At 43.0% G+C, this 23,797-nt stretch overlaps 1 protein-coding gene across 1 annotated transcript in view; it reads right to left on the minus strand.

Moving 5' to 3' along the window:
* The window catches only part of LOC126252562 (spondin-1-like), a 692,355-nt gene that overhangs the window by 230,252 nt on the left and 438,306 nt on the right, over positions 1–23,797 (minus strand). The window contains exon 9 of the mRNA XM_049953462.1: positions 722–890. Coding sequence (XP_049809419.1) covers positions 722–890 — 169 coding nt within the window. The remainder of the gene's footprint in view (positions 1–721; positions 891–23,797) is intronic.

Raw genomic sequence — 23,797 nt, forward strand, 5'->3', positions numbered from 1 at the left:
CTATGTGTCTAGCAAAAGGGTGAGCCGGGGCTCGTTTCAAAGGAAACAGATTGTCGCAATTACATACTATAAAAGAGCTCGTAATATTGCAATTTTATGGAGCAAGGTCTTATGGATCCACAGTTCGCTGTTGGCATCTGCAAATGTGGGCACAAGAAGATTCTGAAACGGTTGTTTTGGATAATTTCAAAGCTTAAATTTATAGGTGCCAACAGGATGGAGTAACCTGCACTCTACCGTTGAAACGGCAAGGTTGCTGGGAGAAAAATTCTCTGCTCGTCTCATATCTCGCAATGGCGATCAGAACTGGCTACCGACATCGTATGATATGACACGAAGTGACTTTTTCGTGGGGGAAGTCAAATCTTATCTTTCTGAACAATCCACGAACCATCCGTCAACTCAAGGCAGAAATTAGATGTGCCCTGGGTCAAATTCAAACGGAACTTTTCTTTAGAGTCGTCGAAAATTTTGTCCACAGAGTGAATGTGTGCAGGCCAAGCCGTGGAGGACACTTGCTGACATTGTGTTTCATGTTTAATTGCAGTCTTTTTGTTTAATACTGACATAAGAACACTAACAATTTGCAAGTAAACTGTATGTTTTATTGTGAAATTAAAAACTGCGTTTTTATGGCACTCCCCATACTAAGTTATAAACAATGGGCCAGAACATAATTTCTGTTTTAGCTTTCTCAGCGGTCGTTGTCGCGGGCGCTTACTTGCAGCTGCGATGCGCCGCTGTGCACGCCTTCCTGGACGTGAGCTTCTGTTTGCAGCCACTGGCGTCGGACCTCTGGATATCGACGAAAGACCGCTGCCGCAGCATGTGTCCACTCCCGCAGGTCACCGAACACGGGCCCCAGTCCGACCACGGTGTCGTCATGCATTCTGAAAATGAAAAAAAAAAAGAATGTTGCCCACATTTAGAACAAAAGGGCTTCTATTGAAGCAGTATACTACTTTTCAGAAAATATAAGTGCTCCACTTGTTAAAAAGACGCTTGAGACACAAGATGAGCTAATATAATCTATTAACTCAAGCATTTCACATTCTTATTTTCTATATTTTTATTTCGTCTCACTTGAATCCTGCATGAACCGTTGACCTTGCCATCGGTGGGGTGGTTTGCGCGCCTCATCGATACACATAGCGATACCGCAGGTGCAGCCACAACGGAGGGGTATTAGTTAAGAGGGCAGATAAACGTGTGGTTCCTGAAGAGGGGTAGCAGCCTTTCCAATACCTGCGGGGCAATAGTCTGCACGACTGATTGATTCGGCCTTGTATTAGCAACCAAAACGGCCTTGTTGTGCTGGAACTGAGAACTGCTTGAAAGCGAGGGGAAACTACAGCTGTAATTTTTCCCGAAAGCATGCAGCGATATTGTATGGTTGAATCATTAGGGCTTCCTCTTGTGTAAAACATTCCGGAGGTAAAATAGTCCCCCATTCAGATCTCCGGGCGGGGACTTCTCAGGAGGATGTTGTCACCAAGAGAAACAATTCTGGCGTTCTGCGAACCGAAGCGTGGAAAATTAGATCCCTTAATTGTGCTGGTAGTTTTTTTTTTGTCCTCAGTCTTCTGACTGATTTGATGCAGCCAGCAGAGAATTCCTCTTTTCTGTCAACCTCTTCACCTGAGAGTTGCGTTTGCAACCTACGACCTAATTTATTTGCTGGATGTAGTCCAACCTCTGTTCTCCTTCACAGTTTTTAACCTCTACAACTCCCTCTAGTACCATGGAAGTTATTCGAATGGTTCAAGTGCCTCTGAGCACTATGGGACTTAACGACTGAGCTGATCAGTCCCCTAGAACTACTTAAACCTAACTAACCTAAGGACATCACACACATCCATGCCCGAGGCAGGATCCGAACCTGCAACCGTAGCTGTCACGCGGTTCCACACTGTAGCGCCTAGAACCGCTCGGCCACCCCGGCCGGCATGGAAGTTATTTCCCGATGTCTTAACAGATGCCCTACCATCCAGTCCCTTCTTCTTATCAGTTTTTTTCATATATTCCTTTCCTCGCCGATTCTCCGGAGAAAATCCTCATTCCTTACATTACCAGTCCACCTAATTTTCAACATTATTCTGTAGCAGCACATTTCGATTTTCCCAGAAATTTCTTCCTGAAAATAAGACTATGTTTGATACTAGTAGATTCTCTTGGCTAGGTATGCCCTTTTTGTCTGTGCTAGTCTGTTTTTCATGTCCTCCTTGCTCTGTCCGTCACGGGTTATTTTGCTGCCTACTGGCAGAATTCTTTAACTTCGTCTACTTCCTGACCATCAGTCCTAATGTTCAGTTGTTCGCTTTTCTCATTTCTGATACTTCTCATTACTTTCGTCTTTCTTCGATTTACTCATTAGACCATTTCATTCAGGAGATCCTGTAATTATTCTTCACTTTCACCGAGGATGGCAACGTCATCAGAGAACCTTATCACTGATGTCATTTGACATTGAAATTTAATTCCACTTTTGAACTTTTCTTTTATTTTCGTCATATTTCTTCGATGTATTGACTGAACAGTAGGGGCGAAAGACTACATTCTTGTCTTACAACCTTTTTAATCTGAGCTCTTCATTCTTAGTCATCCACTCTTATTGTTCCCTCTTGGCTCTTGTTCAAAATTGTCTTTCCCGTTTTTGCCTATAGCTTATCCGCATTTGTCTCAGAATTTCGGACATACTGCACCATTTGATATTGTTGAACCGTTTTTCCAGGTCGTAAAATTCTATGAACGTGTTTTGATTTTTATTTAGTCTTGCTTCCATTATCAGTCGCAACGTCAGAACGCGTGTCTGGTGATTTACCTTTCCTAAAGCCAAACTGATGGTCATCTAACACATCCTCAATTTTTTTCCATCCTTCTGTATATTATTCTTGTCAGCATTTGGATGCATCAGCTGTTAAGCTGATTGTGCAATAATTCTTGGACTTGTCGGCTCTTGCAGTCTTCGGAACTGTGCGGATGACGTTTTTCCGAAAGTAGGACGCTGTACCACCAACTCATAAATTCTACACACTAACGTACCCCTTCCCCCAACGATTTTAGAAATTTTTGTGAGTGTTGTCTTTTCCTTCTTCCTTATTCGATCTTAAGTGTTCCATAGCACTTTTAAATTCTGATCCTAATACTGGATCCCCTGTCTCTTCCATGTTGACTTCTGTGTCTTCTTCTATGGGCTTCAAAGCACTCCTTCCACCTATACGCTCTCTGCTCTGCATTTAACAGTGGAATTCGCATTGCACCCTCAATGTTGCCACACTTGCTTCTAATTTCACCGAAGGTTCTTTTGACTTTTCTATATGCTGAGTCAGTTCTTCCGAGAATCATTTCCTTTTCGATTTCTTCACATTTTTCAGGCAGCCATTTCGCCTTAGCTGCCCTACACTTCCTATTTATTTCATTCTTAAGTGACTTGTTTTTGTGCATACCTGAATTTCCCTCAAGATTTTTGTACTTCCTTCATTCACGATCAACTGAATTATTTCTTCTTTTACCCAGGGTTTCTTCGAAGTTATCTTTTTCGTAGCTATGTTTCTCTTTCCAACTTCCGTGATGGATCTTTTTAGAGATGTCCATTCTTCTTCAACTGAAGTGCGTACTGAGCTATACCTTAACGTAGTACCTATGCCCTCAGAGGACTTCAAGCGTATCTGTGCATTCCTTAGTACTTAGGTATCCTATTTCTATGCGCACTGATTTTCCTGACTAGTCTCTTAAACTTCAGCCTCCCATCCATCACCACTAAACTGTAATCTACTGCTCCTGAGTAAGCCTAACAGTCCAGTATCTGATTTCGGAATCTGTCTGACCAAGATATAATCTAACTGAAATATTCTTGTATTTTTCGGCCTTTTCCAAGCATACCTTCTCGTCTTGTGATTTTTGAACAGAGTATTCGCTATTACTAACCGAAATTTATTGTAGAAGTAAGTTATTCTTTCTCCTCTCTCATTCCTGTCACCAAGCCTATATTCTTCCGTAATCCTTTCTTCTAGTTCTTCCCCTACAATCGCATTCCAATCCCCCCTGACTATTAGATTTTCATCTCTCTCTGAATTACCCATTCAGTATCCTCATATACTTTTCTCTCTCTCCATCTTCAGCTTACGACGTCGGCACGAATACCTGAACTATTGTAGTCGGTGTTGGTTTGCTGTCGATTCTCATGAGACTTATCCTATCACTGAACTGTTCCCAGTAACTCACTTCTTATTCATAACAAATCCTACTCCCGTTAGACCTTTTTCTGATGCTGTTGATGTTACCCCATATTCATCTGATCAGAAATGCTTGTCTTCTTTCCATTTCACTTCACTGCCCTCGCCCCCCCCCCTCCCCCTCCTCCAATATCTAGATTGAGCCTTAGCATTTCCCTATTTCCCTTTTCGGGTTTTGTAACTTTCCTACCACGATACAAGCCCCGACTCGTGTAGAACGCTATCCTTTCGTTGGTAATTAGGTCTTTTTCTCACGGTAACCTCAGCCTTGCCAGTCTCCTCCTGTAGATCCGAGTGTGGAGTATTCCGGAATCTTTTGCCGGTGGAGAGATCATCATTACACATTTTCAATAACAAGCCAATTGTCCGGTGCATACACATTATGCTGTGTCCTTAATGCGGTGGTTTCCATTGTCTTTTGCTTGTTCATGCTGTTGATTGTTGCTGATTTTTCCGCCTTTATGGGCAGTTTCCTACCTTTAAGGCAAGAGAGTGCCCTGAACCTCTGTCCGCTCCTCCGCCCTCTTTGACAAGGCCGTTGGCTAAATGAGTGTGACATCTTATGCTGGAAGACTTCGGCCGCCATTGCTAATAGTTTTTATTCGAAATTTAAGCTGTGGTGTGATTCGAACCCGGGACAGATGACGTTTTGATTACTTATCAGACATATTGCCCCTAGACCACGGGTGGGTTAGAAAACTTAAAAAGGGAAATGGATAGGCTGAAGCTAGATATAGTGGGAATTGGTGAAGTTCGTGGCAGGAGGAATAGGACTTCTGGTCATGTGGATACAGGGCTATAAATGCATAAACAAATAGAGGTAATGCAGAAGTGGGTTTAATAATGATTAAGAAAATGAAATGCAGATAAGCTGCTACGAACAGCATAGTGGACGCATTATCGTAGGCAAGATAAACACAAAGCCCACACACAGCACATTAGTACAAGTTTATAAGCCAACTAGCTCCGCAAATGATGAAGAATTTGAAAAAATATCTGATGAGATAAAAGAAATTGTTCAGAAAGTTAAGGGAGAGGAAAACTTAGTTGTGATGGGTGACTGGAATTCGATAGTAGGGCGAGGAAGAGAAGGAAAAATAATAGGAGAATATGGGCTGGGGGGATGGAATTAAAAACGAAGCCACATGGTACTGTTTTGAACAGAGAACAATTTAATCATATTTAACACTTGGTTCAAGAATCATGAAAAAAGGTTGTATACGCGGAAGACACTGGAGACGCTGGAAAATTTCAGACTGATAACGGAACGGTAAGACAGAGATTTCGGAACAAGATTTTAAATTGTAAGACATTTTCAGGGGCCGATGTTGACTCTGACCGCTAGTTATTGAATATAAAATGTAGAATAAAACTAAAGAAATTGCAAAAATTATAGGAAACTAAGGAGGTGGGACGTAGATAAGTTGAAAGAACCAGAAGTTATTGGAAGTTTTACAGGAAGCATCAGACAACGACTCACTAGAACAGGGGAAAAGAATACAGTAGAAGACGAATAGGTAGCTTTGAGAGATGAAATAGTGAAAGCAGAAGAGGGTCAAATAGGCAAGACCTAGAAGAAATCCTTAGATAATTCAGGAGATATTGAATTTAACTGATGAAAGTAGAAAACATAAAAATACAGCAAATGAAGCCGGCGAAAAAGAATACAAAGATCTAAAAAATGAGACTGACAGGCAGTGCAAAATGGCTAAGTAGGAATGGCTAGAGAGCAAATGTAGGAATTTAGAAGCACAATTCATTAGGGCAAAGAAAGATATAGCCTGCAGGAAAATTAAAGCGGCTTTTGAAGAAAAGAAAAGCTGCTGTATTCATATCAAGAGCTCAGATGGAAAACCAGTCGTAAGCAAAGAAGGGAAATATGAAAAGCGGAAGAAGTATATAGAGGACCTGTACAAGGGAGATTAACTTGAAGGCAATATTTCAGAAAGGGAAGAGGACGTAGATGAAGTTGAGATGGGAGGTATGATGCTCCAAGAAGAATTTGACAGAGCATTGAAAACTCTAAGTCGAAACAAGGCACTGGGAGTGGAAACAAGGCACTGGGAGTAGACGACATTCCGTCAGAGCTATTGATAACCTTGGAAGAGTCAGCCATGAAAAAACCCTTCCCTATCGTGGGCAAGAAGTATGCGACAGGCAAAATAACCTCAGACCTCAAGAAGAATACACACATCAAAAACAGTTTTGCATCACCTCGGTTCCGAGAGTTCCGGAACCTGTACAGAAAACTGGAAGAGAGATCAACATGAACATCATTTCCGCCCTTTTTATTGCTCATGATACCACACATTGCATGTTGTACCACCACACAGCGAGACCTTCAGTGGTGGTGGACCAGATTGCTGTACACACCGGTACTTTTAACACCCAGTAGCACGTCCTCTTGCATTTATGCGTGCCTGGAATACTATCCACATGTTCATCAAGGCACTGTTGGTCCAGATTGTCCCACTCCTCAAAAGTGATTCGGCGTAGATCCCTCAGAGTAGTCGGTGTTCACGTCGTCCATAAACAGCGCTTTTCAATCTATTCCAGGCATGTTCGATAGCGTTCATGTCTGGAGAACATGCTGCCCACTCCAGTCGAGCGATATCATTACTTTGAAGGAAGTCATTCACAAGATGTGCTCGATGGGGCGCGAATTGTCATTCATGAAGACGAATGCCTCTCCAATATGCTGCCAATATGGTTGCACTATCGGTCGGAGGATGGCATTCACGTATCGTACAGCCGTTATGGCGCCTTCCATGGCCACTAGTGGCGTACGTCGGCTCCACATAATGCCACTCCAATACAGCACGGAACCTCCACCACGCTGCACTCGCTGGACAATGTGTCTAAGGCGTTCAGCCTGACCGGGTTGCCTCCAAACACGTCTCCGACGATTGTCTGGTTGAAGGCACATGCGACACTCATCGGTGACGCGAACGTGATGCCAATCCTGAGCGGTCCATTCGGAATGCTGCTGGGCCCATCTGTACCGCGCTGCATGGTGTCGTGGTTGCAAAGATGGACCTCACCATGGACGTCGGGAGTGAAGTTGCACGTCATGCAGCCTACTGCGCACTGTTTGAGTCGTAACACGACGTCCTGTGGCTGCACGAAAAGCATTATTCAACATGGTGACGTTGCTGTCATGGTTTCTCCGAGCCATAATCCGTAGTTAGCGGTCATCTACTGCAGTAGTAGCCCTTGGGCGGCCTGAGTGAGGTTTGTTATCGACAGTTCCTGACTGTCTGTATCTCCTCCATGTCCAAACAACATCGCTTTGGTTCACTCCGAGACTCCTTGACACTTCCCTTTTTGAGAGCCCTTCTTGGCACAAAGTAACGATGCGGACGCGATCGAACCGCAGTATTGACCGTCCAGCCATGGTTGAACTAGAGACAACACGAGCCGTGTACCTCTTTCCTGGTGGAATGACTGGAACTGATCGGCTGTCGGACCCCCTCCGTCTAATAGGCGCTGCTAATGTATGGTTGTTTACATCGTTGGGCGGATTTAGTGATGTCTCTGAGCAGTCAAAGGGACTGTGTCTGTGATGCAATATCCAGAGTCAACGTCTGTCTTCGGGAGTTCTGGGAACAGGGGTGATGCAAAACTCTTTTTGATGTGTCTAATAATAGCAGTTCCAAAGAAAGCAGGTGCTGGCAGATGAGAATATTACCGAACTATCAGTTTAATAAGTCATGGTTGCAAAATACTAACACGATTTCTTTATAGAAGAAGGGAAAAACTGGCAGAGAACGTCGAAGAAGATCAGTTTGGATTCCAGAGAATAGTAGGAACACGTGACGCAATATTGACCCTAGGACTTATCTTAGAAGATATGTTAACGAAAGACAAATCTACGTTTATAGCACTTGCAGAATTAGAGAAAGCTTTTGACAATACTCTCTTTGAAATGCTGAAGATAGAAGGGGTAAAAAATACAGCGAGCGAAAGGCTGTTTTCAACTCGCACAGAAACCAGACGGTAGTTATAATAGGCGAGGGCCATGAAAGTGAAGCAGTGGTTGAGAAGAGCGTGAGAGAGGATTGTAGCCTGTCGCCGATGTTATTCAGTCACTACACTGAGCATGTGGTAAAGAAAACCAAAGAAAAATTTGGAGTAGGAATTAAAGTTCAGGGAAAAGAAATCAAAACTTTGACGTTTGACGATGACACTGTAATTCTGAGAGAGACAGCAAGACTAGGAAGATCATTTGATTGGGATGGACACTGTCTTGAAAGAAGGATATGAGATGAACATCAACAAAAGCAAGACAAAGATAGTGGAATGTAATCGAATGAAATTAGGTGATACTGATGGTATTAGATTAGGAAGTGAGGCACTTAAAGTAGTAGATGAGTTTTGTTATATGGGCAGCAAAATAACTGATGATTGCCGAAGTAGAGAGGATATAAAATGCAGACTGTCAACGACAGGAAAATTACTTCTGAAGAAGAAAAATTTGTTAACATCGAATATAGGTTATGTGTTAGGAATTCTTCTGTGAAAGTATTTGAATGGGGTGTAGCCATGTATGGAAGTGGAACATGGACAATAAGTGGTTTAGACAAGAAGAGAATAGAAGCTTCTGAAACGTAGCTCTACATAAGAATGCTGTAAATTAAATCAGTAGATCATTCAACTAATGAGAAGGTATTGAACAGAATTGGGGAAAAAAGAAATTTGTGGCACAACCTGACTAGAAGAAGCGATCAATTGATAGGGCACATTCTGAGACATGAAGGGATCACCAATTGGAGAGTAGTAGGGGGGGGGGCGGTAAATTTGTAGGGTGAGACAAAGACGCATACAGTAAGCAGAATCAGAAGGATGTAAGTTACAGTAGCTATTCAGAGATGCAGAGGCTTGCACAGGATAGAGAAGCATGCAGAGCTGCATCAAACCAGTCTTTGGACTGAAGACCACAACAACAACAACAACAAATTCCTTGAACTGTATGAGTGGGAATTACATTTGTGTCACGGAGTTGAAAGTAAGTAAAATCGCAAACAATATAATTAAAAGGGAGAAAAATTTACACATTATTTCAACTTTCTCAAAAAATAAAAAAATGAGAAAGCGAAAAGTAATCATGAAAGTTTTAGGTCCAAATTATGCTGACAAGTAACACAAAGATTAAATGTTGATTATCAAACTGAAAATGAAAAAAAAGTAGGATAAACTGAATGGGTATATTAAAAGAATGGAACCAACCGGATCAACTACACAGGTTATGGAACACTACGAGACCCACAGTAAAGCTACAGTCGAGACGGCATAAGATGGTTTCTGATAGCTGGCAGCACTGTCGCCAGCTTTCAACTAAGAAACGCAAACGACTGAAGGCGAAAAAACAGACCTCTACAGCGCTCCGGCAACACGGAGGCGTCATCATAGAGATGTTTAGAAACTCGTGTGAAGTGATTCGTTGAGCAATATACGATGCTGCCACATCCAGTGCGCTGCAACTGTCAGGGATCAACTTACGCCGTCTCGACTACAAAACTGAAGGCCGGCCTGGGTGGCCGAGCGGTTATAGGCGCTATAGTTAGGAACCGCGCGACCGCTTTTGTCGCAGGTTCGAATCCTGCCTCGGGCATGGATGTGTGTGATGTCCTTAGGTTAGTTAGGTTTAAGTAGTTCTAAGTTCTAGGGGACTGATGACCTCAGAAGTTAAGTCCCATAGTGCTCAGAGCCATTTGAACCATTCTTTGAACTGAAACAATAAAATGCATCGGTGGGCCTGAATGAAGCAGGAATAATACAACTTGACATCCCACGCACGAATAGTATTAGGCAGAAATTTGACCACTGGACAGTTGGCCTGTCAGAAAAACTCAAGAAGACTGGAAAAACTTGGCTTGACGAGCGGAAAAGATCCCATTCTGAGATAATGGAGCTAATATCGGCACAAAGAAGAGCTAAAACAAAACTTCGAAAATTTCCCTTGTTGTATATCTTGTGGTCCAATAGGGCCCAAACGCAAATAATAATAATGATGATTTACATTAACTGTATACGGGGTGAGTCAGGCACAAAAGTACATGCTTTGAGGAGTGATCGTATTGGTGGAAGAACACAAATCTTCGAATGAAAATATTCCATTTTCTTAACTCTTTCCAACATACAACTGTTTCAAAAATCACGTGTGTCATTCGAATGGCCTTCTTCACCAGCACTCACATGCGAATACAACCAAGCGACGTCAGGCTATACAGTGCTCTCTTTACTGACAATACCTGTAGGTCATTTTTCTGATGCCACACGTTTTTTTCCACATACACACTGACAGAAGTTGACTCGTACACCAGTTGGGCTGATGTTATTCCTGTTACGGACATTTTGATGGAAACAACAGCCATATCATTTCTTAGTGCATGGAACTTCTCGCTCGTATTTTAGAGGTGTGTGATCAAGTAAAGGATCGTGTGAATGAGCTCAGATCAACACAGCAGCTGTCTACAGGAGCTGTAAAATGCATTGTAGTTGACGATGGACTTGCTGAACATATTTACTGAGGAAATTTATACTATTAAACGAAACATTAGATAATATTGTTTCATTTACTGTCACGTGCATTTGTCCTTCCCCCATTGTTTTCATTAGTTTCCTCATAAACTGTCAATAACAGGACAAATTATCATATGAAGCTTTTTTCAGAATCACCAGTACTATCAGTGAACAAAGCATATACCTTTCCTCCTCACTTACCCTGTATTAGAAACTGATGACGAGATAAACTGTTTACCTTTACGGTTCTTGAATTAAACAAAAAATAAAATAAAATATGATACAAAAATGTGAAGATCTCAAAGTACTGCACATTCAATGAATCTCGAGTGACTGCACTGGGAACTAGAATCAGAATTAACGTCAGGCCTTCTGTATGCTCGTTCAGAGTGGGTATCTAAATGAAGGTGTTTGGTGGGCTGTAACTGTGGATATGAGAATAGGTGCTGAGGTGGATGGGAGGAGGAAAAAAGGTGGGATTTGGGGAGGGGGAACATGTTCTTGAAGGATAGGGAAGGAAGAGTTAGAGTCGATGGGATATATATCCTGGCGGATTTCGTTGTCTGGGAGAGGGAGCCGATTGAAGTTTCATTGGGAGAGGATATAGTATATGTATGTATGTAGGTGTAGGGGCACACATTGGGATTATTTGACAGAACATGATTGGGTGTGACGGCAATGAAATGTTTTCTATGAAGTATCTATCTTAGACTTTTGTGTAGGCTGACTGACCCTGTGTTTATCATCAAAATAATCGGTAATGAAGCGCGACAACTTGTTTCTTTGATGTTAGAGAGCGCAGAGGCCCAGCGGTATGACACTCCATTCACATCCAGAAGTACTGCGGTTCAAGCACTCGTCCGACATACAAATGTAAGTTTCTTGTGGTTTCCCTAAACTGCTTAAGGTAAATGGCAGAAATCAGAGCTTTGTGCTCTGTCTCTGATCGCCTTGTCGACGACGAGACGTTAACCCATTAAACCCAACTCTTCCTTCCATGCTGTTTTTCGCTGTAAAATGTGAAAGTGAAACAGGTCTATTGGGAGTTTGTTATTTGCATTTCTGGAATTTGCACGTACTATGGATGTCTTAGATGGTAAGCGACAATTTTGAATCGCTTTTTATTCGCGCGCAGTCTTTGATCAAAGTACCCGTGTCGCTGGAAGATGCTTGTTTTTGTCATCGCTGCTGGGCAGCGAGGAGCGCGTGAATTCTGTCATTAGAGCAACAGTGAGACAAATGCCGAGCAGATGACTTGTGGCAATGTAGACGTAAAGTTAAGTGCATCTGTGTTTAAGTAAAATAATTTGTGTTTGAATACTGTAAAACGGAGGAGAAGCATTTGATTAACGATTTAGATTGAAAAAATGATGAAGAGAATGAAGGTAATATTATTTTTATTGGCACTGCAGTCGCGAGTAGTTAGAACCATTGTCAAATGAGACTTCCGTATCAGGTACGTTTAAATGTCTCACTAAAGGTTCACTATAAGGTATTTTTCATGTTTATTAACGATTTGTCTAACATTCGTGAGAGTAAGAATTTGGTATCAATGCTGCCCTTCGTCAATGTTAATGAGGTATTGTAACGTGAATTTAGTATAAGTAATAATATATCAGATAATTTAAAAACAGTTGTTAAAGTAATATTTTTCCTAAGAGCATTGTCCACATCCTTGATCCAACTCAATTTTTTTTAAAAAGCGTGTCTCACTCATTGATGCAGGAAAAAGAAAGGCCACAACAGAATGTGTTCTACCAGATTATAAACATACAAATTGACCCACATAATTTCACTGCAATAATTGATTCTGCATCTCCGGTTACAGTGATTAGTGACGCAGCATTTAATAAATGCAATGGGTATAATTTTTGCCCTTCATTCCCATTGCAAAAGACTTAAGTTAGACGAGCTGATTCTGGAAAAGGTGTAGATGTAAAGCTATCGACACACTTCAAAATTACTATACATGGCCAAACACTTTATGCCACTTTTTGGACAGTCCCACTTGAAACTACTGACGTTATGCTAAGTATGGATTTCTTGACAGAACATAAAGCAATTTTGGTCTTTGAAGACTTTTATATTCTATTACACAACAATATCGCGCAAGTTACATTACAGTTTCAGCAGACCATTTCAGTGGATGAACAGGAAATAAACAGATTAGAGTTTTTTTCATACTCAAAGAATAGACAATGGTATACATCATTTTTCACTGACACATCTTCTGCTACAGACAATGCAGATGTAGAATCTAATTTCGACGTTTCACAGGCAATCAAACCCAAGGTACACAATTGTGAAGCAGCAACAGACGAAGACAGACAACAGTTACCAGAAGTTTTGCAATCACATTCACATGTTTTGACAATGTATCTGGTACTACGCGAGAGTTTGTGTATGAAGTGAAGCCTCATAAGACTTTTGTTTCAAGCATTACTCAGTAACTTACATTTATAGAGACAAAGTGAAGCAAGAATTAGAATACATACTCGCACAAGGCGGCAAGTCGGTATATCAGCCCATTACACTTTGTTCCCCCAAAAAAGATGAATTGTTGATGTTTGCGCTAGATTCACGACAGATACACCACACACACTTAATGAATTGCTACAAAAGGCTCATGGAGTAATAGAATTTTCGACATTAGATTTAAAGTCTGGATTTTGGCAAATATAACTCCACCTCAGTTGTTGTACGTACACTGCCTTCTTAGGCTTTGGTAATTATTGTCAATTCTCCAAATTACCTTTTGGCTTTACCATATCATCAGCATCTTTCATTCGTGGTATGAATACTATTTTTCCATCTGACTTAAAAGAAACGATCACAACATTTGTATACGACATACTTAATGCAGAAGCAACTTGGCATAAACACAACAGTGCGTCGAATGCACTAGTGGATACATTGTCATCCCAGGGTATTACAGTTAATCTATGTAAATAAGAGTTTGGAAAATTACCCATTAAGTTTTTAAGCCACATCACGTCTGTTGGCAGAATGAACCTGACCCAGATAAACTTCAAGCTATCTGAGACATCACTATACCCATAATTAAAAAACAACTGCAAAGATTTTTTGGCCTCGTCAATTTTTTTAAGCGTTTCATTCATTATATGGCTTTGGATATACAAGAATTTGTCAGATAAGTGGTAAAAACTCCAATTGGTTCTGGAATGATCAGGCACTAATCGAATTTCTGTATTTGAAACGTGTTTTATTGAATGATCTACATCTACATCTACATCTACATGACTACTCTGCAATTCAAATTTAAGTGCTTGGCAGAGGGTTCGTCGAACCACAATCATACTATCTCTCTACCTTTCCACTCCCGAACAGCGCGCGGGAAAAACGAACACCTAAACCTTTCTGTTCGAGCTCCGTTTTCTCTTATTTTATTTTGATGATCATTCCTACCTATGTAGGTTGGGCTCAACAAAATATTTTCGCATTCGGAAGAGAAAGTTGGTGACTGAAATTTCGTAAGTAGATCTCGCCGCGACGAAAAACGTCTTTGCTTTAATGACTTCCATCCCAATTCGTGTATCATATCTGCCACACTCTCTCCCCTACTACGTGATAATACAAAACGAGCTGCCCTTTTTTGCACCCTTTCGATGTCCTCCGTCAATCCCACCTGGTAAGGATCCCACACCGTGCAGCAATATTCTAACAGAGGACGAACGAGTGTAGTGTAAGCTGTGTCTTTAGTGGACTTGTTGCATCTTCTAAGTGTCCTGCCAATGAAACGCAACCTTTGGCTCGCCTTCCCCACAATATTATCTATGTGTTCTTTCCAACTGAAGTTGTTCGTAATTTTAACACCCAGGTACTTAGTTGAATTGACAGCCTTGATAATTGTAATATTTATCGAGTAATCGAATTCCAACGGATTTCTTTTGGAACTCATGTGGATCACCTCACACTTTTCGTTATTTAGCGTCAACTGCCACCTGCCACACCATACAGCAATCTTTTCTAAATCGCTTTGCAACTGATGCTGGTCTTCGGATGACCTTACTAGACGGTAAATTACAGCATCATCTGCGAACAACCTAAGAGAACTGCTCAGATTGTCACCCAGGTCATTTATATAGATCAGGAACAGCAGAGGTCCCAGGACGCTTCCCTGGGGAACACCTGATATCACTTCAGTTTTACTCGATGATTTGCCGTCTATTACTACGAACTGCGACCTTCCTGACAGGAAATCACGAATCCAGTCACACAACTGAGACGATACCCCATAGGCCCGCAGCTTGATTAGAAGTCGCTTGTGAGGAACGGTGTCAAAAGCTTTCCGGAAATCTAGAAATACGGAATCAACTTGAGATCCCCTGTCGATAACGGCCATTACTTCGTGCGAATAAAGAGCTAGCTGCGTTGCACAAGAACGATGTTTTCTGAAACCATGCAGATTACGTATCAATAGATCGTTCCCTTCGAGGTGATTCATAATGTTTGAATATGCTCTAAAACCCTACTGCAAACCGACGTCAATGATATAGGTCTGTAGTTAGATGGATTACTCCTACTACCCTTCTTAAACACTGGTGCGACCTGCGCAATTTTCCAATCTGTAGGTACAGATCTATCGGTGAGCGAGCGGTTGTATACGAGTGCTAAGTAGGGAGCTATTGTATCAGCGTAGTCTGAAAGGAACCTAATCGGTATACAATCTGGACCTGAAGACTTGCCCGTATCAAGCGATTTGAGTTGCTTCGCAACCCCTAAGGTATCTACTTCTAAGAAACTCATGCTAGCAGCTGTTCGTGTTTCAAATTCTGGAATATTCCATTCATCTTCCCTGGTGAAGGAATTTCGGAAAACTGCGTTCAATAACTCCGCTTTAGCGGCACAGTCGTCGGTAACAGTACCATCGGCACTGCGCAGCGAAGGTATTGACTGCGTCTTGCCGCTTGTGTACTTTACATACGACCCGAATTTCTTCGGATTTTCTACCAAATTTCGAGACAATGTTTCGTTGTGGAACCTATTAAAAGCATCTCGCATTGAAGTCCGTGCCAAATTTCGCGCGTCAGTAAATTTTAGCCAATCTTCGGGATTTCGCGTTCTTCTGAACTTCGCCTGCTTTTTCCGTTGCCTCTGCAACAGCGTTCGGACCTGTTTTGTGTACCATGGGGGATCAGTTCCATCTCTTACCAATTTATGAGGTATGAATCTCTCAATTGCTGTTGCTACTATATCTTTGAATTTGAGCCACATCTCGTCTACATTTGCATAGTCAGTTCGGAAGGAATGGTGATTGTCTCTTAGGAAGGCTTCTAGTGACACTTTATCCGCTTTTTTAAATAAAATTATTTTGCGTTTGTTTCTGGTGGATTTGGAAGAAACGGTATTGATCCTAGCTACAACGACCTTGTGATCACTAATCCCTGTATCAGTCATGATGCTCTCTATCAACTCTGGATTGTTTGTGGCTAAGAGGTCAAGTGTGTTTTCGCAACCATTTACAATTCGCGTGGGTTCGTGGACTGACTGCTCGAAATAATTTTCGGAGAAAGCATTTAGGACAATCTCGGAAGATGTTTTCTGCCTACCACCGGTTTTGAACAAGTATTTTTGCCAACATATCGAGGGAAGGTTGAAGTCCCCACCAACTATAACCGTATGAGTGGGGTATTTATTTGTTACGAGACTCAAATTTTCTCTGAACTGTTCCGCAACTATATCATCGGAGTCTGTGGGTCAGTAGAAGGAGCCAATTATTAACTTAGTTCGGCTGTTAAGTATAACCTCCACCCATACCAATTCGCACGGAGTATCTACTTCGACTTCACTACAAGATAAACCACTACTGACAGACACAAACACTCCACCACCAATTCTGCCCAATCTATCTTTCCTGAACACCGTCTGAGACTTCGTAAAAATTTCTGCAGAACTTATTTCAGGCTTTAGCCAGCTTTCTGTACCTATAACGATTTCAGCTTCTGTGCTTTCTATTAGCGCTTGAAGCTCAGGGACTTTCCCAGCACAGCTACAACAATTTTCAACTACAATTCCGACTGTTCCTTGATTCAAGCACGTCCTGTTTTTGCCATGCACCCTTTGAGATTGCAGCCCACCCCGTACTTTTCCGAGGCCTTCTAACCTAAAAAACCGCCCAGTCCACGCCACACAGCCTCCACTACCAGTGTAGCAGCCAGCTGAGTGTATTATCACACCCAGATCTTTCCAGAAATTCTCGTATTGCAACAGATAGCTCCGAAACGGCCCTTGGGGTTTATCTCTTCCAGGAAACAAAAGGAAATGGAGTGATCGTCACAAGAAGTATTGCTCTGACAGTTGTGTACTTTCCCTAGCAGGAAGAAATTATTCTATTACAGAACTCGTAACATTATCAGTCGTCTGGACTTTTAAAAAATTTCGTTATTTCTTGTATGGTAAACATACGAAGGTGTATCCAGACCACCGTGAATTCATTTCCTCATATCCGCTAAATTTCACATGATCGTCTGGGGTGATGGAAACTTTCTCTCCAGAATTCAGTTGTACTGCCATCCATATTCCAGGCACACGAAATGTAGCCGCTGATGCTTTATAAAGATCTATTACTTGTTCACGAACCTCTGCTTGCACAAAGTTTTCTCATTCAAACTTCAGTTTTCGTTACATCCAAAAATTTTCGTTTGAAAACTTTGTGTCCTCAGCATTAAAAGATACTGCCAAAGAACGGGATAAGGATCCAGACAAATACTGCATTACAAACAAAATTCTACTGTCAGACTTCGTTACTTGGCACGAAATCACATCCTTTTACGTTTAAAACCCGACAGTTACACTTGGCTTCTCAGCTCATTACGGACCAAGGAAGTGTTTCCACATGATTCATCAACCATCCTATTTCATGAACATGGAGAAAAGAATGAGGCGCATTCTGGCGAAATGCAGACTCTGCTAGCAAGCAAAATCTTTCACTACGTCACATTTGGCTCCACTTCTCTCAGTTATTCACATTTAATACGTTATTTAGCGGTGGTCGACCTCTGCGGGCCTATTACAAAGAGCAATAAAGGTTTTTCTTACATATCTGTTGCAGTCGACCTGAAATCTAAATTTGTTTCCTTTACGCCACTTCGCAGAACTACAGCTATAACTGTTTCAACTGCATTCACTAAAATTTTTTTACCACACGCAGGACAATTAGAAAAGGTTATATCTGACAATGGACTACAGTTTCGTTCCCCAACTTGGACATATACACTGCACAACAGAAAGATTAAACCCATTTTTATTTCCAGGTACTACACTTCCGCCAAACCCTGTGAAAGAATAATGAAAGAGACAAGAAAACTAAGTTGACTTTGTCATCATAAACAGCACACTGAATGGAACAGATATATTCAGATTTTTCAGGGCAAATTAATTCATTTCCTAAAGATTCAACATTGCTCTCGCCACCTTTAGTTCTGAAGAATAAAAATCCACCGGGCAATAAAAGAACTTATTTCTTTTCCCAAGTCACAGTATTTACGTCTACATCTACACATCTACATCTATACTCCGCGAGCCACCTTACGGTGTGTGGCGGAGGGTACTTATTGTACCACTATCTGATCCCCCCTTCCCTGTTCCATTCACGAATTGTGCGTGGGAAGAACGACTGCTTGTAAGTCTCCGTATTTGCTCTAATTTATCGGATCTTTTCGTTGTGATCATTACGCGAGATATATGTGGGCGGTAGTAATATGTTTCCCATCTCTTCCCGGAATGTGCTCTCTCGTAATTTCGATAATAAACCTCTCCGTATTGCGTAACGCCTTTCTTGAAGTGTCCGCCACTGGAGTTTGTTCAGCATCTCCGTAACGCTCTCGCGCTGACTAAATGTCCCCATGACGAATCGCGCTGCTTTTCGCTGGATCATATCTATCTCTTCTATTAATCCAACCTGGTAAGGGTCACATACTGATGAGCAATACTCAAGAATCGGACGAACAAGCGTTTTGTAAGCTACTTCTTTCGTCGATGAGTCACATTTTCTTAGAATTCTTCCTATGAATCTCAACCTGGCGCCTGCTTTTCCCACTATTTGTTTTATGTGATCATTCCACTTCAGATCGCTCCGGATAGTAACTCCTAAGTATTTTACGGTCGTTCCCGCTTCCAATGATTTACCACTTATGGCATAATCGTACTGGAATGGATTTCTGCCCCTATGTATGCGCATTATATTACATTTATCTACGTTTAGGGAAAGCTGCCAGCTGTCGCACCATTCATTAATCCTCTGCAGGTCTTCCTGGAGTACGTAAGAGTCTTCTGATGTTGCTACTTTCTTGTAGACAACCGTGTCATCTGCAAATAGCCTCACGGAGCTACCGATGTTGTCAACTAAGTCATTTATGTATATTGTAAACAATAAAGGTCCTATCACGCTTCCTTGCGGTACTCCCGAAATTACCTCTACATCATGAATTAATTGACACTGCAATTTCTGATGTAAAAAGGCAACTGGGAAGAGAAAAATGCTACATAAGAAAGTAAGTCACATTAGTAAATTCGAGGCTGGACAAAAAGTTTTAGCTCAAGCACGCCCATTTTCTTGTAAAGCAAAGAACAGCTGTTAGAAATTTGCACTACTTCATAACGTTCCATTTCGGATTCAACGAATTCCACATATCAATATAATACATCTTGACACATTCAGAACGAAAGCTTTCATCATATCACCAATATAAAACCATTCATTGAATAATTATTTGACTTTCTGTTCCCTAATGATGACAAAAACGCACCAATGTATAACATGTATTTCTTTTTCTTTTGACATCAACAGTGTTTAGATAGTTATTAGTTAAGCTTTTTCTACAGGTTTTCTTTAATTCACATGTATGTGTACATAACAATACCAAATGTATTTGGCCCATATATTACTATAAGTATAAGCCATTTCGTATGTTTATTTTCACTGTGTCATGACTTTTATGTAATAGATACAACGATTGTTACAGAACATATGCAATGTCATGTTCTAAGAGAACTGACTCAGATCTTTACAATCCTTCATTTTACAAGCAAAGGTTAGGTAAAAGAAGACAGCAACGATTTCTTTTTGTCGAAGACAAAGGGATCACTGAAGATAAAAGCAACATGAGAAACAATTACACAGAATTTTGCCCGTCATAATGCATTTTCTCTTACAGGATAATGTACAGAAGTATGCAATAAAGTATTCCAGATGGTAATGATAGAACAGGCAGCGTATACATATTTGCACAGGTAAAACATGTACTGTCAATAATCAGAGGAGATATTTAATTTCAGCGCCTTGCACTGAGATAATCTAACACTGAGCTATAACCAGGGTTTCCTCTGGTGCTGCATGTCAAGTGAAGAGATAAGTATTAGTCATATATGAAGTATGTGAAGCAATGATTTATGGATTTTTATAATGAGGATTTAATGAGATAATAAGAAGTGAGGATAGCGAACTTTTTATGATTATAATGCAGACGTTTATGATTTATGATATGAAGTATGGTATATTAATGTTAGGGATTACTTGATGATTTTACACTTGATGCATGCCTTGTTGATTGTGTTTTGGTGTGTTTCTCTGATAAGTAGTATTTCTAATGGTTTGCGATAAGGTGTTGCAAAATGACAATACAAGTCAAAACTTACAGGAAGATAAACACTTTGTTACAACAATATGCATTTTTTCGATTTGTGAACAGCATTGTGGGGTTTGAACTATGACAGAAACACCGGAGGAAAGTTCCCAGCTCCAGAAACAAACTGTAGATAAATGCAGGCGTGAATGACAGGATCAGACCACATATGGAGCACCAGGCGGTGGTAACCACCACAGGAGACGGCGACAGTGGACACGGACGAGATATGGAACATCATCAACAAGCTGAGATCTCAGGGATCGCGCCTCACAGGAGCAGATCTGATATGGAACACTGGACGGCGGTCATCTCTGCAAGAGACTGCTGCAGCGGGAACTGACACAATATGGAACTCCAGTAGAAGGGGAGATTGTCAGGAGCACGTCTCACGGGCACGGACTGAATACGAAACATCGGAGGCTGACACTGCCCCGAGAGACAGCCGCAGCGACCGCTGACGGCATAGCGAACGCCTGCAGCGGCTTGCTTGCTTGCTTTGTGTCATCTCGAAGCTGCAGCTTCGTTGGGTTTGAAGGGTTAGCAGGTCTAGCTGCTTTTCCTTCTTCTTCCTCTGGTTTGATTTTCGATTCATCGCGTCTTGATTTGTTTCTTCTGGTTTGACACTCTTCTTTTTCCTTCCTCTTGCTGCCTGAGAAGCGTTGCTACTCTCGTAGCAAGTCCGGCCATCTTGTTGTCTCTCGCCAGTGAATCTGGTTTCCCAGTTTCCAGATGAGAGGATTCGTGGATCTTCTCGTGTCAGCATAGAAGTGTCTCGCGGACTGCTTGAAGCGGATCTTCAGCATCGGCACGCCCGTTAGCCGATGTAGTTCGGACGTGCTGAAATCACGCGGCCAGTCTCAGGCACCTGTTCTGGATCTTCTGGAAACTGCTGATGTGAGTCTCGGAGGCATTCCCCCACACCACGGCGGCGTATTCCAGCATGGGACTGATAAGTGCCAGATACAGCGTCTTTCCGCAGTGTGGAGACAGTGTGGTCGTGGGATTGAGGATAGGGTGTAGGAGGCGCATTCTGCCACGCGCCTTACCCCGTATTTCGGCGATGTGCGTCTTCCACGCAAGGCGCCGATCCAGTGTGACGCCCAGGTAGCTGCCGGTGTTCGACCATGGGATGGGGCCTCCCATGATGCAGATTGGTGGCAGAGCTTCAGGTATACGTTTCTTCGTGAAGATCACAACCTGGCTCTTCGCTGCATTGAACTTGAGCCGCCACTTGGTGGCCCAAGCTCCCAGCCCGTTGCAGGCTATTTGTAATCTTCCTCGCATCAGATGTGGGTTGATGCTCTTGGTGTACAGGGCTGTATTATCGGCATACAGCCCCGTCTGTACCCGTTGCGTTCGCGGCATGACTGCCGTGAACAGGGTATACAAGAGGGGCCCCAATACTGAGGCCTGTGGGACTCCGGCGCCTATTTCCCATGCTGTTGAGGTCCCGTCTTATATCTTCAAGTGAAAGGTACGTCCAGCCTGGTAGGAGTGGATCAGGCGGGAGTGTGACACCGGAACTCCCTGTACTAGTAACTTGTAGACTAGACCGTCGTGCCACACGCTGTCGAAGGCGCGGGAAACGTCTAGGAGTACCGCCCCAAGGTACTCCCTCCTCTCCAGCACCCCCATCGCCTGCTCCACTAGTCGCAGCAGTTGGTGTGTTGTCCTGTGCCCCCTCCTGAAACCGAACTTCTCGTCGGGAAGCAGGCCTTCCTCTCCGACGTGACGGAGCAGTCTCCTGACATACATTCGTTCAAATACCTTTGATAGGCCGGTAATTTTGCGCTAGCCTGTTGTCTTTCCCAAACTTAGGGATCGCCACTACCTCCGCATGTTTGCAGGCGGGATGGGGGGATGGCGGGGGTGGGGGAGGGGTAGTGGCCTGCCCTAAGGATGGCTTTGAATATCTTCGTGAGCAGTTTCACAGCCTCTGGGGGGACCTCCTTCAGGATTGCGCAGCAGACGTCATCGCGCCCACCCGCTTTGCCCGGGTCGATGTGCCGTAGCTGCCATTGAACCTCGTCTTCCGTTGTGGGTTCGATGGAGTCCTCAGGGTCTTCTGGCGCGAGGTATACACGGAGCCTATCTTCCACCATTGGGATATGACCGTTATCTACATCTTCTTCTACTAGCGTGAAGTTGGCCGTGAAGGTATCGGCCAGTACCCCATCTTTGACTTCAAGCTCGGCCACTGTATGCTGTCCGAAGTGTGGCGGTGGGACTCGTTGCCTCCTGCGAAGGAACTGCTTGGTTGCTTGCCAAGCAGTGCCGTCTGCGACGTTCAGGGTCGCTATCCTCCCAGCCCAGTCCCTGTTCCTGTGTTCCGGGACCGCGTACTGTATGGCGCGGCGCATCCGGTTGATCCGATTTTTTGTCACCGCCTGGCGGGTGACGTGCCACTCTCGAACCAGCTGGTTCTTCTCCCGGATCATCTGCAGGATGTCCGGCGGTAACTGGCAGGAGAAATCCCGCGGCTTCTGACGTCTGTGCTGCGTTGGTGCATCAGCCGCTCTGATTGCGAGTTTCGAAAACGCTGCGAGTGTGGCGTCCACGCCATCAACATCAGGACCCGGTACCGCAGCGAACGTCTCTACCAGGTGCACCCGGAAGTGTTCCTAGTCGGTGTTGAAGTAGGTCTTGCGGACCCATTATGGAACACCAGGAGGCAGCCGCAACCGCAGGAGACAGCCGCAGCGGGCGCGTACGGAATAGACAACACCTTGATCGGCGCGGATGAGGGCCTTGCGGGCGACGGCCGAATGGGATGCACCCGATCCGCAGTGGATGGCAGACGGAACTCCAGGCACCACCCACCCATAAATATGGGACTTGGTCAGCCAGGCAATCAGTCGCAGAGAACGCCTGATGAAGACGTCGAGTTGCAGCGTCGAAGTATCGAGTTGGGAAGACATGGACCACTAGCAGGGCACCCGACCTCAACAAGATGACAATCTATACGATACTTCTATCGTCCTTACTCATCCTAAAACATTTACTTCATATATTTTCTATTTATAGCAAAAATACCTCTACTGATTCTGGTTTATTCATATGATATTGGCGAAGTTTTGGGGTACCCAAGGTTTTTCATATCCCATTCAGGCACGTTCTTTGCACTGGGTGGCATTATGCCCTTTTTCGTGGAAAACCCAGCAAAGTACAGGATGTGTCACAGTGTACAGAGTGAACGGCAATGGGTGCATATTACCGGACTTACATATTCAGCCCTTAGTATGGCCTGTTTGGGTGTGGGTGCGGTTCTCTGCCGAAGATGGAAGGGAAGTGTGCACTCGCAAGAGAAGGTCCTGGAGTGGATACAATAACTTCTGGACCATAAATAAAGCGCAAGTTCAAATATTGGCCATATGTGGATTGAACCTGGAAAAT

The sequence above is a fragment of the Schistocerca nitens genome, chromosome 4 (assembly GCF_023898315.1).
Source record: "Schistocerca nitens isolate TAMUIC-IGC-003100 chromosome 4, iqSchNite1.1, whole genome shotgun sequence".
Taxonomy (NCBI): Eukaryota; Metazoa; Arthropoda; class Insecta; order Orthoptera; family Acrididae; genus Schistocerca; species Schistocerca nitens.